The sequence below is a fragment of the Mustela erminea genome, chromosome 6 (genome assembly GCF_009829155.1).
Source record: "Mustela erminea isolate mMusErm1 chromosome 6, mMusErm1.Pri, whole genome shotgun sequence".
NCBI lineage: Eukaryota > Metazoa > Chordata > Mammalia > Carnivora > Mustelidae > Mustela > Mustela erminea.
The window spans coordinates 6,553,229-6,570,899 of record NC_045619.1 but is presented as its reverse complement, the minus strand read 5'-3'; the positions used below and the strand labels follow the sequence as shown (position 1 = coordinate 6,570,899).

The following is a 17,671-nucleotide window of genomic DNA, read 5'->3' as shown; positions in this document are numbered from 1 at the left end:
CAGTCACCTTGTAGTGCTACTTCCTTGGTCCTGTATTTCTAGATGGAGCAGCAGAGCAGGCAGCCGCTGGGGCAGCAAAGCCGGGGGGCCGAGGGCCTGCCTGAGCCCGCACCCCTCCGACCCAGGCAGCCTTCCTCTCACTGGATACTTGGCTACCAACTTCTGCCAAATACACATGTGACCCAGTCACTTGGGCAGGCCACACAAGACAGGCGCAGACAGAGAGTGACCAACAGGGCTTACTTACTAACCCTCACCAGTAAGCGGCTGACTGAGCAAGCTCTCTCTGGAGGGGAGGCAGAGCCCCGTGCATTTCCCCGAGAACCCCATCCCCACGGCCTGAGTTTGATCAAGGCGGGGCTAAGCCCGTGCTTTCCAGCTCCTAGCCACACTCGGACAGATAATTAAGTTTAAATACAACAAAGTCAAACAAAAATTCAGTCCCTCGTTCCCAAAGAGCCACACTTGAAGCACTCAGTAGTACACAAGGCTTGTGGCGACTGCGCTGGAGTGCGCGGATCCTGAACACTCCTGTCACGGCAGAGGCTCCTCCTGAGCAGCACTGTGAATCCCCTCAAGAAACTGCCAGGAGCCTGGTCCCCAAACTGGCTGGTGCCCCATTATGCAGATGGGAGTGCACTCACAGGGGGAAGGGGGCAGCAGACGAGACGAGGTTACCTGCCTGCCGCTCACCGGATGTTTCTGAGCAAAGCCTCAGTGCAGACCACCTCTTATCAGGCCTCTGGCTGCGAGAGCCAAGCCTTGCATAAAATTATAAATAACTGCTACAAACTTAATACTTAAACATCTTCATTTAAAAATCATGAAGCTTAGGGGCGCCTGGGTGGCTCAGTGGGTTAAAGCCTCTGCCTTTGGCTCAGGTCATGATCCCACGGTCCTGGGATCGAGCCCCGAGTTGGGCTCTCTGCTCAGCAGGGAGCCTGCTTCCCCCGACCCCCCGCCTGCTTCTCTGCCTACTTGTGATCTCTGTCTATCAAGTAAATAAATAAAATCTTAGGAAAAAAAAAATCATGAAGCTTAAACTAGAAAAAAGAATTCAGGGCAATGCCATGAAAAAGAGAAATGGCAAGGGCTGGCTGTTGAGAGCGAGGAAGAGAGTGTGAGAGAGAGGACAGAGCGGCTGCATGATGGAATGTGCCAGACCACGACTCGGTGAATTACAGCTCAGACGCAGCGCAGAAACATGTTGGGGAAGAAAGAGAGCGGAAGGGGACAGACTAAAACCCAAACTCCCTGAACTGACATTTCAAGGCTCTCTTCTTACTCCCTCTGGCCATACAGCGCCCTGGCCACCGGCCGCTCTTCAGCAAGTGCAAACACACACTTTTGTGAGAATCGAACTGAGGCGTAATAAGCGTTATCTTTCTATATTTTTCCAGTCCTTCAGCTGTGCCTCCTATGGAAACTTGGAAAGAGAACAGAAAGGCAGGGAAAGGAGGAACAAGAAGGACCAGGGGCATGTAGCTCAAGTGACTTCCCGGGAAGGAAGGGTGGTCCGGATGACGTCGGACTCCCCTCCCCACCTGTCAGATCCCACTCTGAGCTTACGCCCCTGTACCTGCTTCCCACACCTGGACGGCCAAGCCCTCCCCGCCTGTCTCTCAAGCACTTAGAGGTAACCTGCTCCCTGCCACTGGCTGGACCCTCACTGATGTTCCCTATCCTTCTCCCCCTCCTTCCTGAATGAAAGTACTAGGAGGGCCGGTGAGGGGAGACATGTGCTCAGAAAGGAACTGGTGAAAACGTCCACTGAAAGGGTAAGACTCTAGACGGAGAGAGAGGACTTTCTGAGGCTAAAGCTCAAAGTCAAAATTTAAGGGTTCCGCATCATTCATTCACTGGATGGAACTTCATGGACAAGAGTTTCCCCTTCTTTCAACAGTCATGATACTGCGAAACACTACTCTGATCATCTCAACAGACAGGGAAAAGATGGTAGAATGCAAAAGCCGTGGTTGAGAGATAAAAACACTCCGCAAAGCAGGAAGACAGGGAACTTCCTCAGCTGCGTCAAGAACATCTGTGAACCACCCCACCCCCCCCCCCCGCCGCCCAGCTATCACCACACTTACTGGGTCAGAAACAAGGCAAGGATGTCAGCTCTTGCCGCTGCTACCCAGCATTACATTAGAAGTTCTAGCCAAGACAATTAGGCAAGAAAAAGAAATAAAAGGCATCTGACTGGAAAAGAAGAAGTGAAACTACCCATTTGCAGATGACATATCTTGTACATAGAAATCCATTAAAAAACTATTAGAACTAATCAATGAGCTGAGCAAAGCTGCAGGATACAAGATCAATACACGAAATCAATTGTTTTTCTATATGTTCACAACAAACCATCTGAAAACTAAATTAGGAAAACAACCGCATTTACAATCACACTAAAAATAATAAAATACTTCAGAACAAATTTAATGAACAGGCGCAAAACTTACACTCTGAAAACTACAAAACACTGTTGATTGAAATTCAAGAATGAGACAAAGGCAGAGGCGCTGCCTGGCCATGGGCTGGAAGACTGTTGGTACGATGGTAAGACTGCCCTGCTGCACCTGCAGACTCAGTGCAATCGTTAGAGTTTTAATTGCTGTTTTTTTTTTTTTTTTTTTTTAAATAGAAACAGACCAGCTGATCTTAAAATTCATATGAAGTAGCCAAGGACCCAGAACAGCCAAAACAATCTTGACAAAAGGAATATTCAGAATACTCATACTTTCCAATTTCAGAATCTACTACAGAGTTCCAGTAATCAAGACAGTGTGGGACTGGACAAAGTTCAGAAATCAGCCCACACACCTATGGTCCACTGGTTTTTGACAAAGGTGCCGAGATCATTCAATGAGGAAAAAGTAATCTTTTCTACAAATGGCCCTAAGACACTGGAATCCACGTACAAAAGAGTGAAGTGGGCGCCTGGGTGGCTCAGCGGGTTAAGCGTCTGCCTTCAGCTCAGGTCACAATCCCAGCGTCCTGGGATTGCGTCCCACATCAGGCTCCCTGCTCGGCGGGAAGCCTGCTCCTCCCTTTCCCTCTGCCTGCTGCTTCCCCTTGCTTCTGCTCTGTCTCTGTCAAATAAAGTCTTAAAAAAAAAAAAAAAAAGAGGGAACTGGAGTCCTATTTCATACCATATATAAAAATTAACTCAAAGTGGATCAAAGACCCGTGTAAGAGACAAGTTCTGAGAGGAGAAAACACAGGCATAATCTTTGTGATTTTCTGGATTAGGCAACAGTTTCTTAGACGTAAGAAAAAGGAACAGGCCATGAAAAGCAAAAACAACAAAAGAAAAAAATGGATGAACTGAACTTCACGCAGACGCCAGCCGTCATCAGCCACCAGGGAAATGCTCCAATCACCATGCGATGCTGGGGTGGCGGGGACACAAGAGGCAGGTAACGGCAGGCGCCGGTGAGGATGTGGAGACCAAAGCCCTCCTACACTGCTGAAGGACGGGAAAGTCACATGGGGGAAAGTCTGACCGTCCTGCCGCAGAGTTAAGACACGACCCAGTAATTCCACTCCCAGGTTTAAACCCAAAGGAAGTGAAAACATTCGATCTACAGAAAGACTTGGGGAGTGTGCACTGCAGCATTATTCATAATAATCAAAAAGGAGAAAACAATCTCAACGTGCACGGACTGATGAGCGGTCTGTAACGTATGGCGTGCCCGAGACACTGTTGGACAATAAAAATGAAGCCTGATGTCTGCTGCAACACGGACGAACCTGGAAAAGCGCGACGTGAAGCCACAGATGCCGGCGTCCTAAGGAACACCTACTGTGTGATCCCACTTACAGGAAGTGCCCAGAGCAGGCAAATCCATCAAGATATGAAGTAGGTCAGTGGTCGCCAGGGACTCGGGTGGGTGGAGGGGGAGTGGCCACTAATGGGTAGGAATTTACGAGGTGACGAAAATGTCCTAAAATTGACTGCGGTGACGGGTGCACGACCCTGTGAGTGTACTAACTCAAACCCACTGGACTGTACACCTAAAGAGTGAATCACGTGTGAATTATACAAATAAAACTGTTATTATGACCCTGTTTCACTCCTTTTTATTATCCTCTCTGCATTCCTGTAGAACCACACACAGAACGGGGTCAGAAGAGACACAAAAGAATGATAAAGGAAAGAAGGCAGAGAGAGTCAAAGTGACCGTCCCAGCCTTAGGACGCTCTGGACGAGGGCCGTGGCCCCATCTTACCTGCGTCAATGGCACACGGGTAGTGGTATCGGAAGGAACAGCCTTTGTTGTAACAGCCCAAGGTGGCACCTGCCTCCTGGCAGTGGGAACATTTCTGAAAAGAAAGAAGTGTGGCACGTCAGCATCCCAGAATCCAGCCCTCTCCTCCAGGCCCTCCCTCAGCCCCGTCCGGCACACCCCAGCTCGTCTCTGTGGTTACAGGACGGCGGTGGGGGGCTGGGCCGGTCCGCTGCGAACCGCCACTCACTGACCGCACCGTGGAAAGGATCCAGCAGAGACGGGCTAGGCCAGGCCTCGTAAATGGCCACAAATAGATCCAACAGCACAAGGCAATGGGGTGGGGTGGGGCACCCAGACCGGTCCCTGGTGCTCCTGTGGTCCGCCCGCCCACACACGTGCTTGCCCGTCCTTTCCTCATTCCTCCCGCTTCTTAAAATGCCAGATCTTGCCTATTTATTTCTGCTGTGGAAGTCTGGGGTGGGAGGAGAGGGTAAGATAGTAGAGTTATATATAAACCTTTTAGAATTAAAAGTGGAATTTGGTTTCTAGTTCTTGTATTTGTAAGATTTTATTTTTGTTCTACTTATCCCAAATGCCCAATACAAGTATATTTCTCTCTTCAGAAAAGATGGGCTCCTGTGTGCAAATGGTATTTTTACACACAAATCCTATTTTAAATGCACTAGGAAACCTGCCACAAATTTCTGGCTAAGTGAGACATTATTCCGTAATTGAGATGTTCCTCCTTATATGGGCAGGTTTTCTTAAAGTGGGGCACATCTCTATCATCCCTGTGATCGCTCAGTCCTGTCGGCATGCGAAATGTGACCTAGCAACAATAATCATTATTTGTAAAATTCAGCCAAATCGGCCCTACTGAGGGAGGCTGCAAATCCTTCTGGTGGCCGAGGCACACCCAGATGAAGCCACCTGAGTGATACAGATGCTTGCTCCTGATTCTAGGAAAAATAATACGAAAGTGCTCCCTCAGCCGATGTGCTTGTGGAGAAGGCCTCCCTGCAGGGGCCGGCACCCTCCAGGGGGCAGTAAGCCCAAAGGGTGCCCTTCTCTCCCTTTCTCATGCGAAGGCAGAGCCCAGCTGGGGGCCCAGAAGTCAGTGTGGCTCCAGTGGGAGTAAAGCTCACCTGGACCGAGTTTCCCTAACGCAGATCGCCGCTAAACCCACACCAGGGCCAGCCACAGCACCACCTCAGGGCCTTGCCATGCCACGGGTGTCGCCGTGTGCCAGAGCCATAAACCCAGTCATTCGGTCCTGGAAGCTTCCCCCTTCCACAGATGAGGTGCCCGAGGCACCCGGAGCCGAAGTTCTTGCTCCAGGTCAGAGCCCATCCAAAATGACCGGCCCCGGCATCCTCCAAAGACAAGGGGGCAGGAAGAGGGCCGTAAGCCATGTCCTCCGCGAGCTCTGCCTTTCTCTCAGAAGACCCGCGTCCTGGGTCCTGAGGATCCGGAAACAAAAGATTACTCCGTGGCTGGAGTAAACCAAGGACCGCTGGCAGCATTCTGAACAGCCCTCGACTGTACCCTGTCCGGGCCACAGAGGATGTTCAGAAGTGAGGTCTCCCTGCTAACTGGAGGGGACGACTGTGGCTCATCCGTCAGTCGCCCCCCCCGCCCCGCAGCAGTTTCCGCTGGAGGCCCTTCTGACTGAAGAAGCTGGATCAGCTCCCCACACTTCTGCTCCAGGCCCTCCCCGCCCTGAGGGACAGGGGGTAAACCCCAGTCAGTGGTGGCCATTTACGAATGGGTGTAGCAAGTGCTCCTGGTAGGGAAGCCACAGGTTAAGGAACTTCCAGGAAAGTTTCACCTCTCTTTAACCGGGACAAGAGGCAGGAACAGGCTGCTCACTCCACCGGTTAGTGGGATGAAGAGATCTGGTGAAATCCCGTTATCACCAGGAAGGGAGAGCTCTTAAGACAAAGCCCAAGCTGTTGAGGACAGCAGAGCGACAGGACAGAGGGAACCTGGACCCTCTGTGACACTGTTGACGACTCTATTAACCAGGTCCAGAACCATCCCATCTCCAGACTGCTAAAGGAGATGACACTTAAAAAAAAAAAAAAAAGTCACTTTTAAATTTTCTAACATACAGTCATCACTGATACTGGAAGGGACTAATATCCGAAGCACGGCCACAGAAGGTCACGTGTGCAGGCTGTGGAACCTAAGCAACCCACTAGCAAACGCTCCCACTGCCGCCTCTATGTGCTCCTGGCCAATTCCTAACCTCTGCTTCCTTAAACGGCAAACACGAACCTACCTAACAGTACTATCCACCCCACAGAGCTGGGAGGGTTAGCGTGTGAATCAAGGCTGAAGACAGCGTCTGGATCAAAAGCGTCGGTAGATGTGAGTGACACAGACCACCGGTGAGAAGCAACCTGCAGAGCTGGCCTGGTCATCACCTGAGCTCCCGGACAGGAAGGAGAAACAACCAAGCTTCGGGCTGAACAATGTCCATCTCCTTCCTACCTCAGCTCAGCACAGGTCTCCATCCCCTGCAGGGCCTCTCACTGCTCCTGGCCCTGAACTAGCCCATAGGCCACCATGCCCATCTTCTGCAAAAAGAAAGCAAACTCACCCCTCACCAAGAAATTACATCAATAAAATGACGCTTGCTTCTTTCAGGTAAAAAGCACAATTAATTCACTACATTGCATCCAGAGGAGAAAAACCCTGTATGGTATACTCGGGCCTTGGAGAAAGGACATTAAAAGAATTCGGTTCAGTGGCTACGGTGTAATCCTTGGACCAGCAACATCAGCATCACCCTGGAACTTATTAGAAATGGAAATTTTGGGATTCTGGGAAGATGGGGGAGTAGGCAGCACCAGGAATCTCTCTCTCTCCCTCCTGGACAACAACTGCATTGGCTGAATCTGTCTGATACAACTATTCTGGAACTCTGGAGTCTGTTGTAGGCGTACAGCTTCCGGGGGAAGACTTGGGTGGTAAACGGCAGCTAATTTTGGTCAATGTCAACTCCTAGGAGCACAGCGGCAGCTATCCATCTCCGACGCCCGGCCAAGCGGCAGGCAGCTGTGCACACGATCTTGGAGCAGCTTGCACACAGCTTGTGGGAGAGAGAGGGGGAGGGCGGGCAGAGAGAACCCTGTCTTCCAGGTATCGGGAGGGATCCCTGCTCTGACTGCTGATGATCGGTTCGATCACGGAGGTGCAAACACAGGAGGGTAGCTACTGCTGCAAGCCCCTCCCCCTCAAGCTGAAATGACTTCCAAGGGATTGAAAAGACTGGCACCCTCTCCCCAACATTTTTTTTTTGCTTTTTTCCCTTTCGAGAGCTAGACATTAAAGAGTAGGATGTTAAAAAAAAACAACAACTACATACATGGGTATGATTAGAAAGTGACCCATGTATTCCTGGGGAAAGGCTCAGAAAAGACCCGAGACTTTAAGTTGACACCTCAGGCTGATCCTAGGCACAGAGACAGCATAAATATTAAAAAAGCCAAAAACAAATCCAAAAAACATAACACCACCAAACCCAAAACAATTAACAACCTCCCAAAAAGCAATGCTTGGGAAAGGGAGAGAATCTAATCTTCAGAGTTATCACATTATTTTATTTATTCATTCATGAGAGCAAGTGGACAGGAGCAGAGGGAGGGAGAGAATCTCAAATAGACTTCACACTGAGCCTGACATGGGACCTGATCTCAGGAACCTGAGATCATGACCTGAGCCAAAACCAAGAGTCAGACACTTAACTGACTGAGCCACCCAGGGGCCCCCAGAGTTATCACATTATTATTATTAATTTTAAAGATTTTATTTATTCATTTGACAGAGATCACAAGTAGTCAGAGAGGCAGGCAGAGAGAGAGAGGGAAGCAGCCTCCCTGCTAAGCAGAGAGCCCCATGTAGGGGCTCCATCCCAGGACCCCGGGATCATGACCTGAGCTGAAGGCAGAAGCTTTATCCCACTGAGCCACCCAGGCGTCCCGAGTTATCACATTATTAAATTCAAATATCCAGTGTTTAAGAAAGACTCATAAGGCATATGCAGAGACAGGAAAGTATGGCCTATTCAAAGGAAATAAATAAATCGACAGAAACCTTCCCTGAAAAAGACGCAAGGGCAGGTACATTAGACAAATACTTGGAGAGAACTGTCTCAGAAATGCTCAAGGAATTAAAGAGTAATGGTGGGGCACCTGGGTGGCTCAGTGGGTTAAGCCTCTGCCTTTGGCTCAGGTCATGATCTCCGGGTCCTGGGATCGAGCCCTGAATCGGGCTTTCTGCTCAGCAGGGAGCCTGCTTTCTCTTCTCTCTCTGCCTGCCTTTCTGCCCACTTGTAATCTCTGTCAAATAAATAAAATTTAATAAAATAAATAAAATCTTAAAAAAAAAAAGAATTAAAGAGAGAGGGAGATAGTCAAGAACACAATGTGTGAACAAATAAAAATACGAGAAAAGAAAACCTAAAAAGATACCAAAATAAATTCTTCTTGAAGTTGATAACTGTAATAACTGAAATTTTAAAATTCATTAAAGGGATTCAAAGGCAAACTGGATCAGGCTGGAAAAAGAATCAATGAACCTGAGAATAGGATAATGGAATTACTGAGTCTGAGGAACAGGGGGGAGGAAAAAAAAAAGGGCCAAAGAAAAGTAAACAAAGCCTAAGTGAAACCATTAAGCAGACCAACATAAGTACTAAGGGAGTCCCAGAAAGAGAAGACAGAGGAAGGGGCAGAGCCAATTTTGGAATGACTGCAAACTTCCTAAATTTGATGGAAGATATGAATATAAACATCCAAGAAGTTCAATAAACTCCAAGAAAGAGAGATTTGTAGTGAGACAAATTATACTCAAAATTTCAAAAGCCAAAGAGAGAACATTGGGAGAAGTGAATTGTTACAATCCTCTCTATAAAATTATTTGCAGGTTTCTTACCAGAAACTTTGAGGACAGCAGTGGGCTGATGTATTCAAAGGGCTTAAAAAAAAAAAAAAAAAACTATCAACCAAGAATCCTATACCTGACAAAGCTGTCTTTCAAGAATGAAGGAGAAATCGGGACATTGCCAAATAAACAAAAGCCGAGGGTTTTCACAACTGCTAGCCTTCCTCTGTAAGATGTGCTCAAGGGGGTCTGCAGGTGAAGCTGTACAGAGAAATAAAAATCTTTTTTTTTTTTTAAAAGATTTTATTTATTTATTTGACAAGAGAGAAATCACAAGTAGACAGAGAGGCAGGCAGAGAGAGAGAGGGAAGCAGCCTCCCTGCTGAGCAGAGAACCCGATGCGGGACTCGATCCCAGGACCCTGAGATCATGACCTGAGCTGAAGGCAGTGGCTTAACCCACTAAGTCACCCAGGCGCCCCCAGAGAAATAAAAATCTTAATAAAGGTGAACACATGGGCAATAAGAAAAGCCAAGTGTTACAGCAGCAAAGGCTCATAAATGCATTTTTTTCTACATGATTTAAGAGATTAAAACAGTTAAATTAAAAAAAATTATCAGTGTAAAAGCTACTATTATTGTAACTTTGGTTTGTGACTACAAATCTTGTTTTCTTTTTTTTTTTTTTAAAGATTTTATTTATTTATTTGACAGAGAGAAATCACAAGTAGATGGAGAGGCAGGCAGAGAGAGAGAGAGAGGGAAGCAGGCTCCCTGCTGAGCAGAGAGCCCGATGCGGGACTCGATCCCAGGACCCTGAGATCATGACCTGAGCCGAAGGCAGCGGCTTAACCCACTGAGCCACCCAGGCGCCCCAAATCTTGTTTTCTACATAATTTAAGAGAACACTACATTTAAAACATTATTAGTTTATGTTTTGGGGTATACAACATATAAAGATGTAATTTTGTGACATCAACACCTGAAAAGATTAGAACTGCAAAGGAGCAGAGTTTTCGTGTGTCACTAAAATTAAGTTGGTATAAATTCAAATTAAAGTGTTAGTAATGTTAAGATGTTACATACAACCCCCATGGTGACCTTAAAGAAAATCAATATTAAATATATAGAAAACTGGGCGCCTGGGTGGCTCAGTGGGTTAAGCCTCTGTCTTTGGCTCAGTGAGTCATGATCAGGGTCCTGGGATAGAGCCCCACATTGGGCTCTCTGTTCAGCAGGGGGCCTGCACCCCACCCCCATGCCTCTCTGTCTACTTGTGATCTCTCTGTCAAATAAATGAGAAAGAAATTTAAACTTTTCACTATAAAAACTGAATACAGAAAAAGACAGTAATGCAGGAAATGAGGGACAGAAAACTACAAGACATCTAGAAACAAAATAGTGAAATGATAGAAGGTGCCTATTATCGTAATTATTTTAAATGTAAATGGATTAAACTCTCCAATCAAAAAACGGAGACTGCCAGAATGGATACAAACTTATGATTCAGCTATACGTTATATACAAGAGAGTTACATTAGATACAAACAGACAAAGTGAAAGGACAGAAAGAGATATTCTATGCAAACAGTAATCAGAAGGGAGGAGTGCCTATCTTAATATCAGACAAAATAGACTTTATGGATTAAAAAAACAGAAAGAAATAGGGCGCCTGGGAGGCTCAGTGGGTTAAGCCTCTGTCTTTGGCTCAGGTCATGATCTCAGGGTCCTGGGATCAAGCCCTGCATCAGGCTCTCTGCTGAGGGGGAGCCTGCTTCCCCCCTCTCTTTGCCTGCCTCTCTGCCTACTTGTGATCTCTGTCTGTCAAATAAATAAATAAAATCTTAAAAAAAAAAAAATCTGCCCCCAAAAGAAAAGCACTGAACCCAATGGCTTCATTGGTGAATTCTACCAAACATCTGAACTATCTGAACACTGACTGAACTATATGAACTAATACCAATTCTTGTGACCCTTCCCCCCTAAATTAGAGGAATATTTTCAATATTATTCTGAGGCCAGCATTACTTGAAACCAAAGTCAGACAAATACACTACAAGAAAAAACAAACTACAAATACTCTTTATGAATAATTACATAAGAGTCCTCAACATAAATACTAGCCAACAGAATTCTGCAGCACATTAAAAGGATTACACGCAAGGGCCAAGTGGGATTTATTCTTGGAATGCAAGGATGGTTCAACCCCAAGAAAAATGCTCAGTGTAATACATGAACATTATGAAGGAAATAACCAGATCGCCATCTCAATTGGGGCAGAAGAAGGTTCCAACAAAATTCAACCGTCTTTTTATGATAAAAACATTCAACAAACTAGGAATGGAAGGGAACCACCTCAACATAACAAGAAACATAGGAAAAACCCACAGGGATTATCATACCTAATGGTGAAAGATGAAAGCCGTTCCTCTAAGATGAGGAACAAGGTAAGGATGCTGGCTTTCACCAGACTTAACCATTTTCACCATTACTTAACATAATACAGAAAGTTCTAACCAGAACAATTAGGAAAGAAAAAAGAAACAAGAGGTGTCCAAAGCAGACAGGAAGAAGTAAAATTCTCTGTAGATGATACGATCTTATATATAGAAAACTCTCAGGCACACCAAAAACCTGTTAGAACTAATAAGTGAATTTGGCAAAGCAGCAAGATATAAGATCAGTACACAAAACATCAATTGCACTTCTACATACAAACAATGAACAATCTGAAAAGGAAATTAAACAAATGCTTTTGATTTTCAATAGCATCAAAAATAAAAGCAGGGGTGCCTGGGTGGCTCAGGGGGTTAAAGCCTCTGCCTTCAGCTCAGTTCATGATCCCAGGGTCCGGGGATCGAGCCCCACATTGGGCTCTCTGCTCAGCAGGGAGCCTGCTTCCCTTCCTCTCTCTCTGCCTGCCTCTCTGCCCACTTGTGATCGCTATCAAATAAATAAAATAAAAATCAAAAAAATATATAAATATTTAGGAATTAACTGAGGAAGTGAAAGACTTGTACAATGAAAACTACAAAACACTGCTGAAAGAAATTAAAGAAGATATGAATAAACAGAAACCCATCCCATTCTCATGGATTAGAAGACAGTATTACTCAAGTACGAATACTATGCAAAGTGATCTACATATTTAATGCAATCACTATCAAAATCCCAATAACTTTTTTCACTCACAGAAATAGAAACACCTATCCTGACTCATTTGGGTGAATGAATGGACCACGAAGAGCCAAAATAATCTTGGAAAAGAAGAAAAACTGGAAGACTCATACTACCTGATTTCAAAACTTACTACAAAAGCTACAGTGTAGTCCTGGCATAAAAAAACGATACAGACTGAGAGAACAGAATAGAGTGTCCAGAAGTAAACTCTTGCATATAGAGTCAAATCATTTTTTTTTTAAAGATTTTATGTATTTATTTGACAGAGAGAAATCACAAGTAGATGGAGAGGCAGACAGAGAGAGAGAGAGGGAAGCAGGCTCCCTGCTGAGCAGAAAGCCTGATGCGGGACTCGATCCCAGGACCCTGAGATCATGACCTGAGCCAAAGGCAGCGGCTTAACCCACTGAGCCACCCAGGCGCCCCTCAAATGATTTTTTTAAAAAGATTTTATTTATTTAAGGGCGCTGGGTGGCTCAGTGGGTTAAAGCCTCTGCCTTCGGCTCGGGTCATGATCTCAGGGTCCTGAGATGGAGCCCCACATGGGACTCTCTGCTCAGCAGGGAGCCTGCTTTCTCCTCTCTCTCTCAGCCTGCCTCTCCGCCTACTTGTGATCTCTGTCAAATAAATAAATTTTAAAAATCTTAAAAAAAAAAGATTTTATTTATTTATTTGACAGATATCACAAGTAGACAGAGAGACAGGCAGAGAGAGAGAGAGAGAGAGAGGAGGAAGCAGGCTCCCCACTGAGCAGAGAGCCCGATGCAGGGCTCGATCCCAGGACCCTGAGATCATGACCCGAGCAGAAGGCAGAGGCTTTAACCCACTGAGCCACCCAGGTGCCCCTGGTCAAATGATTTTTGACAAGGGTGCCAAGACCATTCTTCAATGGGGAAAAGGACAGTCTCTTCAACAAATGCTGCCAGGAAAACTAGATATCCACACGCAAAAGAATGAAGCTGAATCCTTCCTAACACCGTATACAAAAATTAACTTAAAATGGATTGAGAACCTAAACCTAAGACCAAAACAACAGAACTCTTAGAAGAAAACATGGGCTTCACAACACTGGGTATGGCAGCAATTTTTGGGTTATGACACCCAAGGCCCACATAACAAAAGAAAAAAGAAACAAACAGGACTTCATGAAAATTAAAATATTATATACATCCGAAGATACCATCGACAGAGTAGAAGGGTGATTTACAGAATGGGAAAAGATATTTGCAAATCTTACACAGAATAAGTAAATAAATAAAACTCCACAACAACAAATCAGCAAAACAAGCTCTGAATAGGTATTTCTCACAACATACAAACGGCCAACGAGCGCGCAAAGCAGGAAGCTCAGCGTCGCTCATGATCAGGGAAATGCAAATCAAGACAACGAGATACCACCTCATACCCAAAAGAACACCTACTACAAAAAAATAAACAAAAACAAAACAAAACAAAACCCACCCAAAACAACAAGTGTGGTAAGGATGTGGAGAAACTGGAATCCTTGAGCACTGGCGGAGTGAATGAAAAATGCAAAGCCACCGCGGGTAACAGGATGGCAGCTCCTCAGAACGTCACAGATGCCCAGAAGTGAAAGCAGGTCTCGCCTGCACACCTGTGTTCACGGCAGCATTAGTCACGAAAGCTAAAATGTGGAAGCAACTCAGGTGTCCGCGGACGGATGAAGAGAAACAAAACGCGGTACATATGTACAACGGACTATCCTTCGACCTTTAAAAGAAGGAAAGTCCGCCAGCTGCTACGAGCAGGGAACCTTTTGCCGAGGCCATCGTGCTACTGAATGAAGCCAGTACGAAAAAGACATATACTGGATGAGCCACTTACATGAGCTCCTTCCAACAGTTAAAACAGAGAAAGCGTAAGGGTGGCTGCCCTGGGGCGGGGTACAGGAAATGGGGTGCGTCTCATGGGTACAGTCTCAGTTTTGCTAGATGGAAGAGTTCTGGAGAAGGACGGTGGCCAATGGCTGAAATGCAAGTCTTCAAGGCCCAACTCAGTCCATGCTGGGGCAGCGTCCAGGCAATTCTGACACAGGACACAATTTGAGAAGCCACGGGTTCAATGTCAAGTCCCCAGCTTTTTCGGTGAGGAAAACAAAGACCCAGAGACGGGACAACCGGATGAATAAGGATTTCAGGTGTCCTGGGGGAGATTTACTGCTGGCTTCCCCATACTTCTGCCCCTACTGACCGATGCAGACCATGGGGCATGACAGGCAGAGCGGCCCCACGACATGTCCAAGATGTCCAAGCTCATCCCCAGGACCGGCCACCACTCACGGTAAAGGGAGTCTGCAGACACGACTAGGTCAAGAACCCTGGGATGGAGAGAGTAGGCCAGGTTAGCCAGGGGGCTCCCGTCTAGTCACACGGGCCCATGCAGGCAAAGCAGCCCCCCCGGAGGCAGTGAGCGTTGAGGGCTTTAGGGTGATGGGGTGATGGGAGCAGGGTCAGAGATGCTGCTGGTTCTGAGGACGGAAGAAGGGGCCACGAGCCAAGAATGGGGATGGCCTTTAAAAGCTGGAGACAAGAAAACGAATTTCTTCCTTGGAGCCTCCAGAAAGGAACTCAGTCCCGCTGACACCTCAGCCTGAGCCTAGGGAGACCTGTGCCAGACCCGACACCGACCAAACTGGAAGGCTGTTTGTAGTCGTGTGTTACAGCAGCGACAGGAGACTAGTCAGGGGGGGACTTCCTGTGAAAATCTCACATTTTCCTTCTACATTCTTCAATGTAACACATTTCTCCCTCACGGAAATACCCACAATTTCACTCCCATTTTATTGGCACCATCAGTGACACCGGAACTAGAAGAGACACTGGTTCTGTCATTAGTGCCCTTGTTTCTCCTTCAAGAAACAGCCAGAAGCAACGTGGCCTGCTGGAGATCAGGTGACTAGAAGGACCCACAGCTTCGACACACCCCAAGCTTGACCTTCTCCGTACCGTGCTGCGCGGCCCACTGGTCCCCCTCATTCACACAAGTATCCAACAGTCGGAAAGTACTTTCTACATGCCAGGTGCCAAAGACAGAATAGAAAAACTTATCTCTATAGTGTCCTCTGTTTCTATTCTCCCCTTCAAACCCCCAAGTCAGTACCCAGGCTAATACCATTTCTAATTGTTTTTTGTTTTGTTTTACCTTTTACCTGAAGAAACTACACTACCATTCTCTTATAATGCAAATGATAGAATAAAGTCACTGCACAGCTTAATATCCTTTGCTTTTTTTAAAAATTTTATTTATTTATTTGACAGAGATCACAAGTAGGCAAAGAGGCAGGCAGAGAGAGAAGGAAGCAGGCTCCCTACTGAGCAGGGACCCCCGATGCGGGGCTCGATCCCAGGACCCTGAGATCATGACCTGAGCCAAAGGCAAAGGCTTTAAACCACTGAGCCACCCAGGTGCCCCATGTCCTTTGTTTTTGACTGCACTGCCGTTAGTGGCGGAGAAGTCCACATAATACTGCTCCCCCCACACATGAGACACAGTGGGGCTTCAATCACGGTTTCTAAATCAAGGTATGTTCTTCAAACAAGCAACAGCCCAGTCTTCCAAATAGCAAAATTTTCATGTATTACTGAAAGAAATATAGTTATTTTTTAGAAATCTGACATTTGGGACACTGAGTGGCTCAGTCATTAAGCATCTGTCTTTGGCTCGGGTCATGATCCCAGGGTCCTGGGATCGAGTCCCGCATCGGGCTCCTTACTCAGCGGGGAGCCTGCTTCTCCCTCTGCCTGCTGCTCCTCCTGCTTGTGCTCTGACAATTAAATAAAACCTTTGACAAAATAAGTAAGAAATCTTGACATTTCTGACACTGTCTCATCTTGGGAAATCGGCTATAAAATGTATTCTTACTTTTGGGACACGTTTGAACAACAGAGAGTGGCCAAACAGCCACCCTGATCCCTTCACCAGCCCTTGTCACTGTCGCAGGAGGTGGCCAGACGCTAAATCACCTAAGAGCAGTTTAATCCGCATCTGACAGGAGCTCCCAGGGAGAATTTTGCTTGCCTCTTCATTCACAGAAAGGCTCCTTCCTAGGAGATGTAACAGCGACCTGAATCATCACTGTGTTTAATGAGCATCTCGAAGCAGCCTCAGAGCGCCGAAGCATCTGGGTCAGAGTGTCGTTAGGGCTGGCAACTGGTTCTGTTCGAGGCTTGACGATCCCGCGCCTTGCCCCCACCGGGCCCGAGGTGGCTTTCACAGAGCACCACACACACTTCTGCTCATGCTCACATTATTTATTCATGTTTGTCCACCTCCCCTGAACTGGGAGACTCACTCTTGTGTCCCCAGGGCCCAGCACCGCGTGGAGACCGTAAACGTGGCCCGATGGAGTGAACACAATGTCTAACCAATGTGAGCGCCCGAGAAGACGAATGAGGCCACTCTTCAACAGGGAGTACACAGCCGGCGCTGGCAGAGCCTGGAGAATGTGGAACAAGGTATGGGCTCATTTTTGGCCAGAGCTCCCCGACCCTTTTAATTACATTTCCTGTATCTAGGACAGAAGCCTCTGCCACCAGAGCAACCTACCCCAGCTACGTGGCAGTGACAAGGTTCCCATACAAGGAGCTACCCTCTAAGGTCCTCCAAGCATCTTTCTTTGATGCAACTCTGCATCCTACCAATTTTCTTTCAAGAGCACTTCGAGGTGTCGGCCAAAGCAATCCATATAAAACCCTATATGTTTTGGGTCCTTGCTTCCTCAGAGCTAGATAATCTCCTTATGTTCCCTTGAGAAAGCCCAAGAGACCAGCCAGAGCATTCTGCTGCTGCCTGCCGTGCTCAGACTCCAGAGCTGGGTTTGGCAACAGACTCTGGAACCCACACCACAGCCCAGAGCACCAAGGTTTCACAGCCAACGCTGAAGGGCCAGAAAGTTCTCTGGCACTATGGGGAGGTGTAGTGAATGGGTATGAAAGGTGCATTTGTGTCCCGTAGCTTTTCTAGGAAACTCCTCGATTTCAGAAACTGAACCCATTAAATGCACCTCTTAATAAATTACGACACCAGGGCAAATGCCCGTCCGTCAGCATTAAAAGGATGTGTGTACAAGAAAACAAAGTTTCAGGTTGGACGTGGCTTTTTGGAAGAAATGTGGATGGCTTCATCTCAGTACTGTCCAGGTCTGGAGCAGTGCCAGGGCCGGTGGAAGAGAACCTGAGGGTGCCAGCTCTTGTATGAAGGCTAAGAAAGTCAGCACATCAATTTTACCATCTGTAAAGTGGGGACAACAATATTTGCTTTGCCTTCCTCATGAGGTTGTTGTGTGAAGTAACTGCAATGTCTTAAAGAGTTATGTAATTAATAGGACTTATAAAAACATATAAAACATCTCTCCAT

At 46.7% G+C, this 17,671-nt stretch overlaps 1 protein-coding gene across 3 annotated transcripts in view; it reads right to left on the bottom strand.

The window, feature by feature from the left end:
- Positions 1-17,671, bottom strand: part of TCF20 (transcription factor 20) — a 103,007-nt gene that overhangs the window by 10,117 nt on the left and 75,219 nt on the right. For all 3 annotated transcript variants that reach the window (XM_032346068.1, XM_032346069.1, XM_032346070.1), the window contains one exon: positions 4,230-4,323. In XM_032346068.1, coding sequence (XP_032201959.1) covers positions 4,230-4,323 — 94 coding nt within the window. The remainder of the gene's footprint in view (positions 1-4,229; positions 4,324-17,671) is intronic.